We start from the raw sequence: 21,640 nt of genomic DNA on the forward strand, positions 1-21,640 counted from the left end.
AGGAGATAGGCACGAACGTCCAAATTTCATCATATCTGCAACGACTGCCAAATTACAGCTTGCAAAACTTTTAAATTACCTTCTTTTATAAGTGGGCGGTGCTACGCCCCTTGTCCAAAATTTTACTAATTTTCTATTTTGCGTCATAAGATCAATCCACGTACCAAGTTTCATCACTTTTTCCGTCTTTGGTAATGAATTATCACAATCTTTCGGTTTTTCGAAATTTTCGACATCGAAAAAGTGGGCGTGGTTATAGTCCGATTTCGTTCATTTTAAATAGCGATCTGAGATGAGTGCCCAGGAACCTACATACCAAATTTCATCAAGATACCTCAAAATTTACCCAAGTTATCGTGTTTACGGACAGACGGACGGACGGACGGACGGACGGACATGGCTAAATGAATTTCTTTTTTTTCGCCCAGATCATTTTGATATATAGAAGTCTATATCTATTTCGATTAGCAAAATCCACACCTTACCAATCTGCAACGGCTTCGTCGCCTTCAGAGCTGTGTGAAAGACGATGCGGCTAGAGCATTGGGTTATTGGCCACAGTGACACAATAGTTTCGTTGACGCATGGAAACATTATGCATGGAATATGATAATGAATATTTGTGCCATGCAGGCCATTGCTCACCTATTCACGATTTACCAGTATGGTCACAGGCTACTAATGCATTGATTAAGGATATGCTTGATGTTACTAGAAATAGTATGCGGATAGTGGCAAGACAGTTGGGAGCTGAGGAACAACGCGATTTATTTATATTGAACTTTCTATAGTCCAGATTAGTTTAGATTGTTTCGGCCCACAGATCGAATTCCGAACTTGCAAAAAGATTTTTTCTCTTGGCTTGAGCGTCGCGGTAGCGGGCTGTTAAGCCAAGCCATACCGGCCGTCCGTAAGTATAGTGAGAAGCGCACAAACAATCCTGTCATGGATTAGCGCGCAAAGTTAAACAGTTCGTCCATGGTTAAGTACAAGCCATGTCTCAGCTGCTCAGGAGATCATGCATTCCACAGATGCCCTACAATTGGACACATGAGTCGTGACCAGAAAATTTAAGCGAACTTTTGAGCTGCGGTTATGTCAAAATTGCTTGCGAAAAGGACATACAGCTCGGAACTGTCTATTTAGTCGCTGTCCCAGGTGTGAAAGGGCACCCCATAATAGCATTATTTGTCCGAATTAGCTCCGAACTCCAAGGGGGAAGTTCCGCATGAGTTAATGGTAGCAACTGTGGAGGCGAGTTTCGATAAGGACCAATAGCAACCAACAAGCGATGTGGAAACTGGCCTCGGGGTTTCCAGTGCTGTTACTCCATCAGCATTCTGCGGACCTGTGAATAAGCCCGTCATAATGCGATCATCACCTATCAATCCTTGCTCCACTCTATTGGCTACTGCTCAGGTTCGTTTTGTAACGCAGGGTGGTATGACTATAAGACTACGTGCCATATGTGACACTGGCGCACAAGTGAACCTGATCAGCAAGGATGTCGTAGCTAATAATCAAATTTGCACGCATCGAACAAAGGTTGATGTTTCGTCGGCTATTGGAGCGCACTTTACCTGGACGATTTGAGCATCTTTGTCACTTGTCTAGTGGTTCCATCGATTTTAGGTAAAATGTTATTGCCTCAAACACGATTACGGAAGCAAGATTTGCCCATCGATATATCAACATTTTTGGCTGATCCAACTTTCGACCAACCATCACCAGTACAAATGTTTTTTCGGCGTGGGTATATGGGCTCAACTGAAAATGAGTATCAACTTGAGCACTTAGTACAACGTTTCTTTGAAGTAGAAAGCTTGCCAGGTGGAGTCATCAATTGGACGACGGAGCAAAAGGATTGGGAAACCAATTTCTTGGAGACCCACACATTCGACCCACAGGAGGGGCGCTATACTCTAGAAATTCCCTTACGACGCGACCCGGGATCGTATTGGCTCCAATCGAGTGACAGCGCTACAAAGATATTTACGATTGAAGCAGCGATTTAAACGAGAACCAAAATTGAAAGAAAATTATCAGATCTTCATAAATGAGTATATAGCAAAGGGATGGCTAAAGCTGGCAACAACTCCACCGGAAAGAAAACCCTGTTATATCCCCCACCATGCAATTACGAAGAAGTTTCGGTAGTATTCGACGCATCTTGTATCACTGATTCCGGAGTTTCATTAAATGATGTCCAAATGATCGGGCCTAAGTTTCAAAAGGATTTAACCGACCTTCTTTGGCGTTTTCGTTTGCACGTATATGGGGTAACGGCAGATATTAAGATGTTTCCGAAATAGCAGCGCAACATTGGGACTTGCAACGAATATTTTGGAGGAATGTGTAGCGTCATGTAGTGCCAGCCAACTAAAAACTAAAATAAAACTAAAAACTAAAATAGCTGGCATCACCCCCACATGCAACCATGCATGTATGCACTTGGTGTTACTGGGTGAGAGAGTCGAATGACGGAGAGAATTCTGATTGGCTGAATCTTCCGTTACTCGACTCTATCACGCCACTGCATCATGCGATTTTGCACTATGCACTTTTGGCATAGCGGCAGGGCTGCTTTGAAGCGTCAGCAGTTTTGAGTTTTTGGGCAGAGTTTGAAGTGAACCGGCTGCCACAATACACGCGAGAAAGAACGGCGTAGTTAATAAAACTAAGAATAAAATAACTAAGGACTAGGTTTATTAAAACTAAACATTTATTGTGCAAATAAAACTTAAAGCAACTTAACAAACAAACATAAGAGAACTTTAATAAAAAAGTAACTAAAATTAAAGCAAGTGCGGTGTTTATTTATTTTGCGTGTGTGGGCGCGCGAGGGGCTGTATGCCCAAAATTAAGTGGCATCGAAATGCCACTTTACAAATGATACAGGAGAGATAGCTGAATATTGGCTTACCAGAGTGACATTCGGAATGGCATCAGCGCCCTTTGTGCCGTCAGAGCGATGCAGGAACGTGCTAAAGATAACGTACATAGGTGGCCTTTAGGTGCACACGCTGTATTGCATAACTTTTATATGGACGATTGTTTGGTCGGAGCTGATACGGAGGAGGAATTGTTGCTCTTATACCAGCAGCTGAAACAGCTTTTAGCGGCCGGAGGTTTCGAGCTTACTAAATGGCAGTCTAACTCGGAAGATGTCTTACATTCCATTGGTTCGCAATTTGAAGTTGACGGTGAATAGCTGAATGCGCATATGGAAGCATCAGTGTTGGGCCTTAAGTGGATTCCTTCAACGGATGAGTTCACTTTCACAGTGAAATCACTGCCAGATGTAGATCCAGCTTGTTTGACTAAGCAAATGGCTTTAAGTATCACCGCTTGAATGTATGACCCGGATGGTTTGGCGTCACCATATATAATCAAAGCAAAGATTTTACTTCAAAGAATTTGGCAGGAGAAATTAGGTTGGGATACAATTTTACCTGAAATGCTAAGGATCGAATGGCAGGGTATTTTTTCTCAAATACACCAGTTCAGAAGCCTTCGGATACCACGCTGGATAGGATACGCACGACAATATGATTTGACTTTGCATGGCTTTTCGGATGCATCAACCAAAGCCTTTGGAGCAGCTATATATGCTGTAATACAATACAAGGGAGTAGTGACATCCAATGTATTGCTAGCGAAATCGAGAGTAGCACCCTTACGAACGGAGACCATACCACGGCTTGAGCTGCGGACGGCAAGGTTGCTCAGTGAGCTAATGCAGCGCGTATTGTCTATTTGTGAGGGTCATCACCGAATCATAATCAGCTCGATTAATTGTTGGTCGGACTCCATGGTAGTTCTACTCTGGTTGAGACGAGACAGCGGTAGCATTAAACAATTTGTGGCTAATAGGGTACGACAGATAAATAAAAATACAAACAATCGCGAGTGGAGATATGTTCCAACTGACAGGAACCCAGCTGATATGATTTCTAGAGGAATGGTGATGGATGAGTTAATCGGTTCTCAGCTGTGGTGGAATGGTCCAGAGTTTCTTCGTCTCCCAAAAAGCAAGCGCCGAAGCTTCCAGAAGGCAACCACGAAAAGGTCGAAATAGAAGTGAACAAGGAATACCACCAAGTAAAGGTAGACCGAGAAAATAGGTTACAAGCCAAAGCAAGTGCAGATTGGCTTATTTATACATAGCTCGGTCGACGCATTTGAAACTGTTGCATTGCGGAGCACAGCAGCTGATATCGACTTTCAAGACGCAATTATTGGATAATCGGTATACGAGCATTAGCTAGGTCATTGGTTAAGAATTGTATAATGTGTGAAAGACTGAGGGCAAAGCTGGGTGAACAAATGATGGGAAATCTCCCAGCTTGTAGAGTTCGTCCAGCCCGATCATTTCTGCATTCTGGGGTGGATTATGCAGGACCCATACAAGTACGTCCTGATCGTCGAAGAGGCAATGCGGTTATAAAGGGTTATATCGCTGTATTCGTATGCATGGTTTCCAAGGCGGTGCATTTAGAGTTTGTTTCAGACTTAACAACCAACGCCTTCTTAATGGCATTTATTCGCTTCACCTCACGCTATAGCCATTGTCTTCATCTATGGAGCGATTATGGCACAAATTTCGTAGGAGCTGAGCGAGAGCTAGGTCGCATGCTAAAGACTTGGAAAGATTCGGATATGTTTGAATCGCTATCGGCGCTACAAACTGAATGGCATTTTATTACTCCATCTGCCCCACATCAGGGAGGTTTGTGGGAGGCGGCTGTTAAGTCGGTGAAACATCATTTGCGGCGTGTTATGGGTGCTCGACTATAGACAATAGAAGCGATACAGACATTATTGGCAGAAATTGGTGCAGTCCTGAACTCACGTCCATTATGTGCCCAGAGTGCTGACCATCGACACTTGAATCCCCTTACACCTGGACATCTACTCATTGGAGGAGCATTGGTTCTTACTTTAGGAGAGCAAATTCCAGTGGAACGGCCGGAGAATCGCCTTAGCTATTGGCAATCTCGCCAGCTCATCACTCAGAGATTTTGGAAGTTATGGAGTAGTACCTATCTACATGAACTTCAAAAACGCCCAAAATGGCGAGGGGCTAGGCAAAATCTTAAGGTAGGTGACTTTGTGGTAATCAAAAACGAATCTACCGATACTATGGAAAATGGGACAGAACTACATCCAGGCACCGATGGGTTGGTGCGCAACGTAACTATCTGGACGGGTCATAACATCAGTCGCCCTGGTCAGGAGCTTTGTCTTTTACCAGTAGAACCTGTTAAGCCTCAAGAACGGTCGAGTTCAAGCGATATGACTCTATAGGAACAAGAATAGTAGGCATTGTTTAGATTGTAAAAAGAATTTTTCAATTTGTACAAAAAAGCCTTGATATAAAATTCAGAAATAAAAAATCAGTTCAACAGAAAATCGTACTTTTTTTGAGAAAAAGCAAAATACATTTCTTCTAAAATGCAGTTAAAAAGTTATAACAAAAATATTTTTTTTTGAAAAAAACCCAAAATTTTTTTTCGCTTTATTGTGCTAAATGGTATGACCGTCGCACTATGGCACCTGTCGCCTTTTGCGTTTTTTCTTTGCAAAATTTTTGAACTAATGAAGATATTTTAAAGATTCTTACTGCACCTGAAAGCTAATTATTTAAACTTTGTACAATTTATAAATACAGGGTGCCAGAGTAACAGGGTGCTTCACAATAATTCGTCAAAGTTGAAAAATTTTAGAAAAATACAAAAAAAAAATTGTTAAAAACTGCAGGACAAACTTTGAAATTTTTTTTATGAGGATGTATTTGAACATGAAATCAGATAAACTTATGATTTGTATGAAGGAGTGTGGCTCTACCCACTTGTGATTAAAAGTTTTGTTTTAGTAGCCAGGTTATCAATCTCCACCAAACTTGATGGACGCATTACTTCTTTTAAGATGTTATACTCTTATAAAAGTGAAATGTGTACGCCAGAGAACTGCAAAAATCACAATTTTCTTGATTTATTCAAACACTAAAAACTGCATTCACATTCAATCATGCAAATAAACACATAATTGAATAACTCGTAATTTAATAAACTTAGCATCTGTCTTTACAAGACTCTGTTAGCATGATTGTGATCGAATGACCGAACAGGTTTTGCGTACGATTGTATTGATCAAACGAAGGCAAGCGGAGAGTAAAATCAAATCACGAGAATTAGTATCGTTTAGTTCGGCAAACAAACAGAATCGTAAGCAATGTTTATATATATGTTTATATGTATATTTATACATATGTAGCTTGTCGCCGTGACGTAAGGGCAGAAGAATCATGCAAATATTCAGACGCATGGAGTTTTCATATTTGTCTTTTCATTCCAATGAATGTAATCGCCGTTGAGGCAAACGAGCAAACGCCTGAATTGATTATATTCACGCATGCAATAAGTTGGCTGATTTTAAATCAATGTCGATTATGTTCGTTTAAGCAAGTTGGATCATTGAACACGATCATGTTGCCGAATGTAATCGAATGTTGTTGTGTTCGATTTTTGCAGTTCATCGGTGTACGCTAGAGGATAAGGTATATAAACATTGCTTGAAAATTCATTGTATAAATTTACTTATATATTTTTGAAAAATTCAAAAACCAAATATTTTATTAACACTTAACTAAGAAAAATTATTAAAAGTTGTTCAATATTATTGTATTTGAGCCAAAGATGAACAAATAATAAATTTTTGAGCCCTGATAAACAGTTTGATCTTAATAACCGCTTTACCAATTTTATTGATTTCCGTAAAAATTTATTACTCTTCTGATAGCCAAAGCCTAAGCTTTAAAATAAATATACATAAAGGGTGCTTCAAAACTCATCTTAAAATTTGATAAATTTTAAAAAGATGTAAAAAATTAATGATTATAATTAATAAATAAAATAACTGTATTATTTATAATAAATAATAAACTTGTATTTATTGAACACCGTGGTGTGATGGTAGCGTGCTCCGCCTACCACACCGTATGCCCTGGGTTCGCACCCCGGGCAAAGCAACATCAAAATTTTAGAAATAAGGTTTTTAAATTAGAAGAAAATTTTTCTAAGCGGGGTCGACCCTCGGCAGTGTTTGGCATGCGCTCCGGATGTATTTCTGCCATGAAAAGCTCTCAGTGAAAACTCATCTGCCTTGCAGATGCCGTTCGGAGTCGGCATAAAACATGTAGGTCCCGTCCGGCTAATTTGTAGGGAAAATCAAGAGGAGCACGACGCAAATTGGAAGAGAAGCTCGGCCTTAGATATCTTCGGAGGTTATCGCGCCTTACATTTATTTTATTTTTTTATTTATTGATTTCTTGTCTTTTTCAATAAAATAACAAAACTAAGTACTAAATAATTTTTTTGTTGTGATATAAAAAGGTGGATAATTTATTTAATCTTAACGTAGTCTTCGTCACTTGAAAATATATCTAACAAGGAAACCATTTCTTAGCTATAGGTGTCTGTAAGATCCTTTTGTGATCTTACATGCCTTATGGATGATATGACTGGATCAGAAGAGATGGCCAACATGTTGAAAAGGTCCTCGTTTTGTCTAACTCGTGAGATTTTGCAAGCGTTAGTATTTCTATATCTTTTGTAGTCCTTGTTTTTAGATTCCTGAGCTTATTCAGACAATTCTCCTAATGGTAAACACTGGTATTCTATTAAATCTTTTCCATGGGCCAAAATTTTATGTACCGTTGGTGTGGACTTTTTCTCAGGATACTTTTGAAGCAGCAGCTCTGCAGTTTTCGATGCATATTCTCCAAATTTAGTTCCATTAACATTTTCATGGCAACTTAAAATATTTAAAATTACTCCCAATCGTTTGACAATATCTCTATCGACTCCAGTAATGCGAGCAGTCATTTCATCGTGTTCAAAAAATCTTCTTGATTTAGTTCGTCAATAATTGAATCATCAAGATTTTCAAAGTCTTTTTGACTCTTCTTACAGATTGGACATTTCAATGTAGATGATGTGTTTGTTAGTAAGTTTAAAACTTTTCCATCGACCATTGTTAGAAGAAAATCATGCTTTATGGTAATAACATCCCCGTCTTCGATTTCAATTATTGTTGGTTCTAATTTTGCGATTTGATTTTTTATATCACTCACTGTAGTTTTTATGAGTTAAATAATATCGGCCGGCACAATTTAACTGATGACGGCCGTGGATTTTTCCAATATTCTGAAGCTTCATCTTTTAAACGGAGGGGAACAATAGAAGCCATAAACATATTACCATTTGTAATTGTTCCATCGTCTACATTTATTCTTTGTTTATATGCGCTTTATCCTGCTGATCCATCACAGCCCCATTTATTTATTAATGTTAGGCTTTTTGATAGTTATTTCAACTTTTCTTCAGAAAAACTTTTCAAGAGTCGCATAGACGTATGAGCCATTAAGTTTTGGAGCTCAACTTCAGCTGATGTTTCGATTATTTTGGCTCTTGGAGGAACTGCTTATTTCTTGGCTTGATTGATTTGTTTGTATCCAGGGAAAAGAGCGGCATTATATTGCAATAATTACTCACGCAATATATTATATTTATCCTTCGATAACCCGAGATCAATAAAGAGCGCCAAAGACTATTCAGGAGTGTATCTCCTAGGTAGCGCATTTGGGGGTGTGGGAATGCTGTTTTGATCCTTCTCAGTCGCACTGGACTCGCTAACGCAACTGCTTCTATGCTATGAGACTTGGTGTTTTCTTCGTCCTTTTTATATTTAATAGCCAATGCTTCTGAAAAATGAGTCGTGGCGATAGTTCTAGTATAATCTCGCAGTTTCTTTTTCCTTGTGTAGGTCGAACATTCTTCTATGGGTTTTGTTGGTCTTCCTCTAGTTCGATTAGTTGATGTGCTTGGCATTTCTTCGTCAAAAAAACTTTTACCAGCTAGCCAGCTTTCATGCTTACTTATAAACCTTGAAGTAGAACGACCGACTGCTTGCCATTTTCTTTGTATTGGAATGTAGAGTAAGCCAATTTTTTCTTTCAAGTCTTCGTCTTCTTTGTTGCATGCTTCATTTGACAATTCTGTCATAATAGCCTCAACAAACTCCGCTTTTATCTTTGAACATTTGAACACCTCAAATTTGGAGTTTTCTAGAGACATATTAAAATTTGCCATCGAGTATATCGTACTAAAAAAATATGTGAGCTATGTTTATGTTTATTTAAATAAAGAGAATACTTTATTCTATAGACTTCAAAAAACGACTGATTTTGGGCGTTGTATTAAACATTGCTTTATAAACTCAAATTATGGAAAAGAGTTCTAGGTATATTATGCAGCTTGTAACAGAAAAATTTGATTTTATTAACAAATTCCAACAACAAAAGTGACCGTACTAAATTCGCCTCCTTCTTATCTATACCTGCTCAGGCGCGTATTTATACCCAAGGTTGTTTCACTTTATTTGATGTAAAAAGTGAAATCGCAGCTGGAAGCAGGTAGACCTTATGAATTCAGGTAACTGAATATTTAGCAAATACCTACTGCATATTTCACGGAGACCTCTTTTGTCCTTTTTTTATTTTCAATCAAAGTTTGAAAAATGTCCTAAAAATAGGCTTTTCGAAAAACAGGTAGATCTGACTCTTATAAAAAAAAAAAACAAACAAATTTATGTTTTGCTTCAACCTAGAATTAAATATCCTTTCGTTATAATACAAGAAAGCAGTAGCAACTTTTAACGGCTCTACCTCCCAAAATATCACCTTCTGTTTTATAAGACTTATATATTCGTAATCCCTGGAAAATTCTCTATTAAATACATGTATCAGGTTTATCGAACGCTGTCATGTAATTTTTGATTTTTGCCAGGCTTTTCGGGCAGAGGCGCCATAGTGCGTCGTTTGTCCATCTTTTGTTAAAAAGTTATAACAAAAATATTTTTTTTTTTTTTTAAAAAACCCCACCATTTTTTCCCCTTTATTTTGCTAAATCGTATGACCGTCGTTTGTCCATTTTTGTCCAGGAAACATTTTCGTTTGTCCATCTTTTGTTAAAAAGTTATTTCAAAAACAAAAAAATTCTATGTGAAGTTGGCACCTCCATTTGCGAGTAATTAAAAAAACCAAATGTCATTCGCTTGTACACGTTTGTCCAGGAAAAATTTTCGTTTGTCCACCTTTTGTTAAAAAGTTATAACAAAAATATTTTTTTTGTCGAAAAAACCCCAAATTTTTTTTCGCTTTATTGTGCTAAGTCGTATGTCCGTCGTTTGTCCATGTTTGTCCAGGAAAAATTTTCGTTTGTCCATCTTTTGTTAAAAAGTTATTTCAAAAACAAAAAATTCTATGTGAAGTTGGCACCTCCATTTGCGAGTAATTAAAAAAACCAAATGTCATTCGTTTGTCCAGGAAAAATTTTCGTTTGTCCACCTTTGGTAAAAAGTTATAACCAAAATATTTTTTTTTTTTCGAAAAAACCCCAAAAATTTTTTTTTCGCTTTATTGTGCTAAATCGTATGTCCGTCGTTTGTCCATGTTTGTCCAGGAAAAATTTTCGTTTGTCCATCTTTTGTTAAAAAGTTATTTCAAAAACAAAAAATTCTATGTGAAGTTGGCACCTCCATTTGCGAATAATTAAAAAAACCAAATGTAATTTGTTTGTCCACGTTTTTCCAGGAATAATTTTCGTTTGACCACCTTTTGTTAAAAAGTTATAACAAAAATATTTTTTGTATATATGGTAGCTGGTCAATTGTATTTAATATTATGTGTATAAATAGGCTATTTCTGACCACAAATAAAATATGTAAATTCAGTTTCGCTCCTGAAAAAGCTAAGGTGCATAGCGAAACGTTGAGCCGAAATAGTGGAGTTTTCATTTACTTTGCACTAACGCAAATTTGTGGTCAGAAATAGTCTATTTATACACATAAAAATATTTTTTTTTTCGAAAAAACCCCAAATTTTTTTTGTTCGCTTTATTGTGCTTAATCGTGTGTCCGTCATTTTCCAGGAAAAATTTTCGTTTGTCCACCTTTTGTAAAAAGTTATTTCAAAAACAAAAAAATTCTATGTGAAGTTGGCACCTCCATTTGCGAGTAATTAAAAAAACCAAATGTCATTCGTTTGTCCACGTTTGTCCAGGAAAAACTTTCGTTTGTCCACCTTTTGTTAAAAAGTTATAACCAAAATATTTTTTTTTTTTTTTTCGAAAAAACCCCAAAATTTTTTTTTCGCTTTATTGTGCTAAATCGTATATCCGTCGTTTGTCCATCGTTTGTCCAGGTAAAATTTTCGTTTATCCACCTTTTGTTAAAAAGTTATAACAAAAATAGGGGGACTCATGAAAGCATATAAACTTATAAGGTGTAAAATTATATCTATTTACACACGCTGTTATATGAACGCACCTAGAAATACTCTTGATAAACTTGATTGTTTATCAGCTGTATTATTGCCAAACAAAAACTTTTTGATTGTTTTACAAATTAAAAAATGCCAAGATTAAGTGAAAAATCAAAACTAAAACGTCTTTACTAAGATATTCTTGTAAATGACTTGCTGATGTTGGAGATTTCTGATGAAAATGCCTTCTGTAATGTCTGCAAGGTTGCATTCCTTTGAGTTTACCGCGTTTAGACAATGAAATGTGCGCGTAAATTTATACAAATTGTGTAAATGATTTTTCATACAAAAGTTGAATGTTCGTTTACGCACTAGATAAATTTATACGTTTACACACTTTATAAGGCATTTATACGGTACCATGAGTCACCCTAATATTTTTGTTTTTCGTTTGTTTGTTTAATGGTGTGTTCAATTTATACTTATTATTAAGAATTCATGAGCTTAACCACGGCTTAAAATAATTGAATATTCAATTACTATGTTTTTCTGAGAGAAACTGAAAAGAAGGAAAGAAACATTTACACTAGTTGGCGGCCTTCCGCCGCACTTATAAAAAATTACCCTGGGTTGGTCCAACACCGGTTTGGAGACCAAAACTATATCCGCGTAAAACACTTATGTTCACAATTTTTTTGTATGGGTACCCCAACATTACAACATGAAAATCGCCAACTTCAACTGCAAATATCTACGAACAGAGATCAAATTTTTCTTTTCCGCCTTCGGATTATTGTTCTCGAGATTAATACGCGTCTCTTGACACCTCTTGATCTCGATATTTTTGGTAGCGTATTAGCAGTCGACCCCTCAACTAGACTTACCTTTTTTATAAGCGCGGCCAAAGACCACTAACACAGAAAGGTGTTCTGCGGAAAAATACTATGGATATCACCCCCGGTTTCGGAGGTATCCGCGGGTCTTTTTCCGGGTTTTCGTTAACATCTTTTGAACGAGTTAAAATTTTTATTTTCCGCCTTCGGATTATTAACCCGAAATAGCCCACGATTACCATATGGTATCGCAAAAGGTGACGCTATATTTCCACGAATTAAATCTAAACTGCACAACAAATCGACAAATGAATAACGCTATTTTATACAGAATATCCGTGACTTTCCGAAAAACAAAGCTTTGGTCAGTCAAATAGTGAAGAAATCGTACGTCAAATTTAAGTGAGAAAAAGAAACGTTGAAAATTCCCGTTTTTCAATATGGCACGTCTGTAAGTACGCGATTATAATAATAATTTTTAAGAACATTTAAATTAAAACTATAAAAGTCGGTAACTAATGAAATAAGTTATTATATTTAAGTTAATTTTTTGCTGCTGGAAGTTTTTCTTCGTATTTCATGGGATTTTCTATGCTAGGGCACAGTTTTCTACGCGTATCAATGGCTTTTCTGTGCCTTTTTGTAAATTTATCTGATGTAATCAGCAGAATTTTTTAAATACTACAACTTTCAGAGGTTTATCGTCGCAACAAATACTTGATTACATTCAAGATATTCCAACCACTCTTTACAGCGAGCCTCCTGTAGGCGGAAACATATCTGGCGAAGAGGATCTGAAGATGATTGTATTGGAATCCTTGATAACGTATGCCCCGTTTTGATCAGAGCGTACATATTGTAGTATCATTGAATCGTAGCCGTTGTTCCGGTGAAAGATGCAAAGTTAATGGACGAACAGCATTATGAAATGCATCGTAGAACTTTGTGTGAAGTGTTTTGGAAGTTACCATACCAAACCATGATTTCAACCACCTATATTTTAGTTCAGAAAATGTCTTTCTATTATATTTTTTATAAACTTATTTTCTTTATTTACGGTTTAATAAAAATGTTCAAAAACGTCTATTATTTTTGAAATAAAATTAAAAAAACATGTCCAAAATAGTGTTTTCTTTCATCAAAAACCTGTACCCTAGACGACCCAGGACTACCATATGGTAACGCTAGCTTTCCGGATTTTTCGCAACAGTGAATTAGAAATGGACACCATATTCGTGTTTAGGTCGAAATCTATGATAGCTTCTTTCGAACTAAATACAAGACAAAAAAAAGTTATGGAACCACCGAGTTAATACTGATGTCAAGACGCGTCGTTTGATACCACTCTCGATATTTTTTGACCCGCATTCGCGGTGTCATGCTGTCGTAAAGAATTATCAAGTAACTATACAGAGGTATTGAAACGCTCAAATATGTATATGGACATAATGCAAAGCCACACTAGACGCTTACCCATGTTCCTCGTATTCAGGTGGAGGATCATTCATCCGAATTCGCTTTCCTCCTCGCCTTGCCATCATATTCAATGAATTCGATGTTTTTTTGAATTTTGGCTGGAAAAAACACTACTAAAAACTGAAAATGTAAAAAGAATAAATTTTTATTTATTTCAACATTTCTCTATTCTATGGATACACAAATCGATGTTGGTTATTTATCGATAATCTATCTATCCATCCAATAAGTCGATACGTGGGAAATGAGCAGCCAATTTAGCACAAATATCCCAAATATCACTACAGATAATGCGCATTAATGAGTTCAAAATTGCTTAGTTCTGCGCAGCTACGTCACTGTTGACGGGTTGGTTTTTATATAATGTGCCAAGATTTTCAAACTTTTGTTGATTTGTAGGTGCAGAGGGGGTCCTAAAAATCACCAAAATGGAATCCGCAGCTCTAAGAAACTCTCAGTTTATGAAATATTAGCTTTTTAATTTCCAAATTTAGTAAAATTTCAACTTAAGTCCTGCACTTAAAATCCGAAAGCAGACACTATATTTTTTATCTCGTTTAAAAGTTATTCGCGGAAAACCCTTCGGTACTATTGTCACTTTTTTCGTTGTTGCAATTAAACAAACGAAAACATATGAAGGTCGTGAACAGTGTTGCCAGCTCCGCAACAATATCTTTTTATCATGGTAGAACATTATAAGGTGGTGGCATGTCGACATAAATGCAAACAAACGTACACTATCAATGTATTTTGGGCCTAAGTGCAGAATACATACATTTGCCAAATTAAAAAATTTATATGAGTATCGGTAGTGGTGTTTATGGTGAGTTCAACCGTATAATTTTTTTGGGTGCAAATAATAGCTATAGGGGTAATTTCACGTCAAAAAGTTCGCAGAAGGGTGTACTACGCAGAAAGACATCACCGTGGCGGTAGCCACGGTTATACCATGTTACGGTCTGCTGCTACGGTCTACGGCTACGATCCACTTGGGAGCGTGTTCACGCGAACACACATAGTGATGTGGCGAAAGTTGCGATAAAAAGTATCGAAAAAAAAGGAAAAAGACAGACGGGCGATCGCTAACGAAAAAAAAAAACCACGAGTTCCGGAGGAAGAAAAAAGATCCTTTTCCTTTTTCGAGCTGAGTTGGTTAAACGTGGTGATTTTGTGCTCTTAAATTTTCCAATTAAAGGTGCGTGCACACGAAGCGGCGCGACATGTAGCGGCAGCGGCGCTTCACTTTTTTGCCTATTTGATCAACATTGCCGCTCATGGTCGCGTCGCGTAGTGCTGCTGCCGCTAGGTGTGAATTGTTCCATAAGAAAACATGCGAAGAATATTTTGCAGCGCAGTGTAGTGCAGCTCAGTGTGGCCTTAGCTTAAGGGCTAAGCGTACTTTAAATTGAATTGTTTTTAAGCCGATAAGCATTGTACATATGAAAACAATCCTATACTACTTTTCGAATATAAAACTGAATTAATTTTCTGCAAGCAACATTTGATATTATTAAAATCGCAATCGTGACGCATCTGGAAGAAATGCAGCGACAGTCAGCTCCGCAGCTACAAAGGAAACGAGTTAAAGGCACCATGGAATCAAAAGACTTATCAAAGGCAGTGTAAATAATCCTCCACTAATAACCAACATTTGTTCATCGTACACCAAATCTTACCTGCATTTCAAAGTGGTTAATTTACCTACATTTGCTATTCCGACTGTTTTACTACTAGCCGCAATTTCACTTTTTCGTTATGGCAACATACAACGGCCACCTATTATTGTGACGTGGTCTGCGCTGACTGCATGGTACCCCAAAACCACCACAAACTCCATACGCAGTAGCATATGAAAAAGCGCCAACCACCACCAACGGCGCCCACTATTATCACGAGCATCACCATCGGTAGTACCTTCCCCAACCCTTTTATTAGCGCCAACCACGAGCGCAAGAACCACCAGACGTACCGCCACCACCAGTTGCAACGCACACAACGGGGCCGCGAACATAGGTCCGAGGCCACTAATGTTAACACCTACAACAGGCGGTACCACCGACACCAATACTAGCCGCATCTTTATCAGCTGCGTCCATACCGGCGATAATAATACTAGCGTTTCTTTATTAGCTGCGTCCATACCGGCGATAACAATACTACCACATCTTTATCAGCTACGACCATACGGGCTACAATAAACCAGCTACAATGACAACCACAGGGCAGCGAACATAGGACTGCGGCCAGGCTAATTGCGACAACGAATATCAGCGGGTAAAGCGGTGAGTTCGTTCCATTACTGAACCAAATATACGTATTTGTAGCCTCAACCTTGTCTTTTAAAATTTTTTTTTGACTCTGCAACATTATATAATGTTAATATACAAACATATTCAAATTTAAGGCTATCACCCTAGTATAGAATTAAAACGAATATGAATACGAATGCAATATGCATAATGAGCGAAGAAAATGAAAAGATAAGAAAGCAATTCTTGTTATACGTTCGAAATTGTTGCATACTGAAAAATTTACAAAAAAAAAAAAACAAAGTATATCTTAATGGTCATAGATAGGCCTGTGAAACAAAAAAAGTGTTTCAGGTATTAAAATTTGCTTTACGTTACGGTAAAATTTTACTATTACTTTTTTAATTAATGCAATTGTTGCGGATATGATTTTGGAATGAGCAAAAAGTATTGATATTGTTTCGGTAAGGAATAAAGTTTTATTGGTAATTCAAGTTCAATTGCATTATCAGTTAAAACGCATTAAATTTATATTAAGGGACGCAAATAACGAGTAATGCGGATTAGCTTACATTATCAACAAAAAAAAGAATATGTATACATCTTTTTGACTGAGTTGAACTAAACCCAAAACAATACCAGCACTGACTGATACATGCAAAACAGTTTACGTTTCACCTGAACAAGTAAAACGATTTCATTAATTTTACTATAAGTTTAAAAAGTTCACGTTTTACCTGAACCTGTAAAACGATTTCGTTAATTTTACCATAAATTTAAAAGTTCACGTTCTACCTGAACAGGTAAATGACTCCGGTAATTTTTCTGTGAATTTAAAAGCTTACGTTTTACTTGAACATGTGAAACAAATTTTTTGACGAGTATGATTTACCCCAAATTTATTCTTAGTTGCGTTTATAACAAATTTCTTAGTACATAGTACATATTAGTGTCATTATACTATGTGTTATACCAAATTGATGTTTTGTTAAACTCAAAGTAAGTATAATACAACAACATATTAATTTTGTAAGGGGGCCCCAATTATCGGAAGCTGTATCCAAACTGTACAGCCCTAAGATAGGTTTGTGAATGAAAAAAGAAAAGGGCATTTAACCAAATTTCTACAAAAAAAAATTTTTTTTATTATATATATAATATATTAGATTATAAAAACAAACCAATTATTATTACATTCAATGAACCGTCACAAAACGCAGCTCACAATAATTTTTCTAAAAATTTACAAAAAAAAATAGAGTTCCTCCCCAATTAGGCACGCATTTTTGATTGCTATTTTTTTTTTTAATAAAAATATTTATAAGCATAAATATATATATAAAAAAAAGAAACCCTTGCAGTAAGATCAAAAGAAGTTTATAGAAGGAAATGCTATATTAGTAATAATGAAACTTGAATAAATTTGTTAACAATATGGGAATGCTGGCGTCGCCATTTATTTAGAAGGCACGTTACCAGGTAAGGGGCCACCGAAATTTAGGTGCGTCGGTGGCCATGGTTTTTTTTTGAGGGTGGGACATAGCACCGGGCGTCGCAACACCACCCGCGGCGCCCCTATTTATATTCGGCCCGTTTATTTTCCTTTTTGTTTTCCTTTAATTTTCAGCGGTTATTTTGATTTCAGAGTAGTAACCGGCCATGTCCGGTTCGGTAAATTTTCTTGCGTCAGTCTTTTTTTGAATTTGAATTTTTAAATGTTGGAATGTTAACGGTTTGTCCCTGGCATCCGGTTCGACCGGATGTCGTTTTAATTTGAATTATAAGCGTTTTGAGTCGGTCTCTGCGCTTCTGTCAGGGTTTTTGATTTTGACACTTTCAGTTTTGATAGGCATGATAGGAACTTTTTTCTGTTTATGACGCAGGAACAGTAAGGTTGTCAAGGACCCGCCCCAGCCGACAATGACTAGCCACTGTGCACCAACACATCATGCCGACCGCCTTCCTTACTGCTTCCATCGTAAATGCGTATCCATAACAACCACACACCTGAACTTGGCATGGCGTAGCCCAGGGTTATTTTTTATAAGCGCGGCCGAAGGCCGCCTATGCCGAAAGGTGTTCTACGCAGAATTAAAATTAAAATTTAAAAAATTTCCACCAAAAAAGAGCTTTTTCAAATTTTTAGTAAATAAAGACTAGAAAAGTTAAAGATATATATACATCAGATGAATTTAAAAATGTATAAGTTATTTTTCGATTTTTTAAAATTTGAAATCCATCCACTACTTTCGGAGGTATTTTGTACATTGATAGTGTATGTTTGTTTGCATTTATGTCGACGTGCCACCACCTTATAATGTTCTACCATGATAAAAAGATATTTTTGCGGAGCTGGCAACACTATTCACCACCTTCATATGTTTTCGTTTGTTTAATTGCAACAACCAAAAAAGCGACAATAGTACCGACGGGTTTTCCGCGAATAAATTTTAAACGAGATACAAAGATATAGTGTCTGCTTTCGGATTCTGAATATTGACGCAAATACGCGTCTTTTGATACCGCTATCGACATGTGCGACCTGAATTTTAAGTGCAGGACTTAAGTTGAAATTTTACTAAATTTGGAAAATAAAAGCTTATATTTCATAAACTAAGAGTTTCCTAGAGTTGCGGATGATAAATTTGTGATTTTAAGGACCCCCGCCACCCCTCGAAAAAAAAAAGTTGGAAAATCGTGGCACCTTATTCAAAATATTCCCCAAAACAGCTGATCCTTTGTTTACATTCGCATTGCACAATCTTCTGTGTGTGATTTTTGCAAATAACCTACCATGGTGGAACCATACAAGGTGGCAGCACGCTGACATACCTACAAACATTAATCAAATTTCCATGTACTTTGTTGTTGTAAATCGATGGACTAATGTCAAAATCGTACTGCACCGGAAGTTGATGTATCAAATCATATAAAAAAGTACAAACCAGCTACCACCGTGCTGCCAACTTGTATAGTTTGTTATGGAAACGCATTTTCGGTGGAAGCAGTAAGGAAGGCGGTCGGAATGATGTGGTGGTGCGCAATGGCTAGTCATTGTCGACTGGGGCGGGTTCTTGCCAACCTTACTGTTCCTGCGCCATAATCAGAAAAAAGTTCCTATCATGCCTATTAAAACTAGCTGTCAAAAAGCGCATAGACTACTCAAAACGCTTATAATTCAAAATAAAACAACATCCGGCCGAACCGGATGTCACGGACAGACCATTAACATTCAAAAAATTCAAATTCAAAAAAAACTCAAAAAAATCTAACGCAAAAGGAGACAAAGCTAACCGAACCGGAAATTACCGGTTACTAACTTATAAAATTTAAAACACAAAAACAAACGCTAAAAATAAAAATTAAAAAAAAACTGAAAAGGGAAAAGGAAAAAAAATAAACAAAAAGGGCCGAATATACATAGGGGCGCCGCGGGTGGTGTTGCGACGCCCGGTGCATTATCCCACCCTCAAAATCCATGGCCACCGTCGCACCTAAAATTCCGGTGGCCCCTTACCTGGAGACCCTACGTGCCTTCTAAATAAATATGGAAGTCAGCATTCCCATTTTTACAAAAATTTATTTAAAGTTCATTCTATGTATATAAAAGAGAATAGAAATTCAATTTAACCCTTACATTAAGCTAAAACAAGTTTTTGCTTTTCTTTTTGATTTTTGAGATTCTATTATTTTGACTTTTCTCACCTTCTTAGAGAAAATCCTCTTTGCAATTTGGAAAATAATAATACTACAATTTTTCGTAGTTTCCTATGCTTATCTTAAATTTAATTTTAATAATAGTTCTTAGTCACTTTAACTAAACCTCTTCAACAATATAAGTTTTTTATTAAGCGAAAAATTTTTTGTTTTTTGTGTTTTAAACAACGCTAGAAGGTTGCTTGAAAACATCCTAATTTTTTTTTTATAACAAATGTTTTATTATCAAAAACTTAAACCAATTAAATATTCTTGGTACTTATCGTTTTATTTTGGCGTGTTCACGCAAAAACTTAGAAAAATTCTGTTATTTCTATAAAACTTAAGTGCAAATAGTCATCGAAAATTTTAAATGGCCTGCACTTCTTTAAATTACTCTAATTATTGGATTGTTCGAACTATTCGATCAGATTCGCTTCGAATAATTTGAAAGTACGGATACTCGCACCCAACTACATTAAAACAATGAAACGGAGGAAATAAAAATGTTCTACTTATTGGGTTATTAGTACTTTAGGGGTAGGTGTTCGTATTTATGGTTATGTATTGGTATTCATATGTTAAATGCTACTAATTAAACAAAATCAATGCATGTATCGGTGTTGTCACTACGAATGTGTATATCAGCTGGGTAATTCCACGTAAATTTGACCAATGGGTGGTATATTTAGTGCTTCCGTTAGCTTCTTTCATAGCTGTACATTAGATTGTGAGACCCAAAAAAAATTCACGGCTCCCTCTCTTATTTTGTTTCAAGTCTTAACTGTGTCGCAGAACTATGACACTACTTATATGGTATGTTTGTTATGGATTCGCATTTACAGTGAAAGCAGTAAGGAAGGCGGTCGGCATGATGTTGTGGTGCACAGTGGCTAGTCATTGTCGGCTGGGGCGGGTCCTTGCCAACCTTACTGTTCCTGCGCCATAAACAGAAAAAAGTTCCTATCATGCCTTTAAAAAAACTGACACAGCGCAGAACTAATTCAAAACGCTTAAAAATTCAAAAGAAAACGACATCCGACCGAACCGGATGCAACGGACAGACCGTTAACCGAAACTAACCGAACCGGAAACGACCGGTTACTAAACTCTGAAAATCCAAAAAAATGCTGAAAATAAATACAAAAGGGTATAAACAAAAAGGGCCGAATATAACTTGGGGGCGCCACGGGTGTTGCTGCGACACCCGGTGCATATACCCACCCTCAAAAACCATGGCCACCGACGCACCTAAAATTCCGGTGGCCCCTTACCTGCTTTATACTATGTTCAAACAGAAAAATAAATTGAGGCTATTTCGATTTAAATTGAGTGGTGTTCATAAACTCTATTTAGCTTACACAATAGTAATTTGATAGCTGGTTGGCTCATCTCTACAGTATCAACATATCTTTGTTGAGACTGTCAAAATGTGCGTGTTGGTATTAGGTGAATAGAATGGAATGAAAACATAAAACTTTGAAATTTTTGTGTGTTGTAAGAAAATGTGTTCAATGTTTTGGTTTCATTTTGATTTTGCCATCTTCTTTTGACAATCCCTACCCCAGTGAAATGAAAGACATAAAATCGGCTGATGAGATGAGCCAACCATATAGTTCAGCCATGCATAACTGACGTTTAAATATACTCAATAAACACACTTTACAATGTTGCATTTGCAGTTTGAAACAATTTATTACGCAATTTTTTTTAAATTGGCAATTTATTATTACAATTTATTATATGACAAATTGCGTAATAAATTGCCCAAACAGTATAAATTGCCAATTTGGCGTGTGTTTGAACCTAGTATTACCCTATGCCCTCTAAATAAAGGGCGACGTCAGCATTCGCATTATAAATACAATGTTTATTCAATACTCATTATTAATGCCTTAAACCTTTTCTCTGAAAATTCATTGAATTATTAGCTAAATTCTAATATAAACCATACTCTCTAACAACAAAAGTATTCAAGTAATTTGTTACGGTCTGCTGCTACGGTCTACGGCTACGACCCACTTGGGAGCGTGTTCACGGGAACACACCTAGCGATGTGGAAA

The 21,640-nt window shown here is 36.8% G+C and overlaps 1 protein-coding gene across 3 annotated transcripts in view; it reads right to left on the minus strand.

The window, feature by feature from the left end:
• SA1 (stromal antigen) overlaps window positions 1-13,816 on the minus strand; it is a 51,641-nt gene extending 37,825 nt beyond the window's left edge. For all 3 annotated transcript variants that reach the window (XM_067788562.1, XM_067788560.1, XM_067788563.1), the window contains exon 1: window positions 13,630-13,816. In XM_067788562.1, the coding sequence (XP_067644663.1) occupies window positions 13,630-13,697 (68 nt within the window). In that variant the 5' untranslated portion in view covers window positions 13,698-13,816. The remainder of the gene's footprint in view (window positions 1-13,629) is intronic.
• Window positions 13,817-21,640: the final 7,824 nt, after the last annotated feature.

Source organism: Eurosta solidaginis, chromosome 5 (assembly GCF_040869045.1).
Source record: "Eurosta solidaginis isolate ZX-2024a chromosome 5, ASM4086904v1, whole genome shotgun sequence".
NCBI lineage: Eukaryota > Metazoa > Arthropoda > Insecta > Diptera > Tephritidae > Eurosta > Eurosta solidaginis.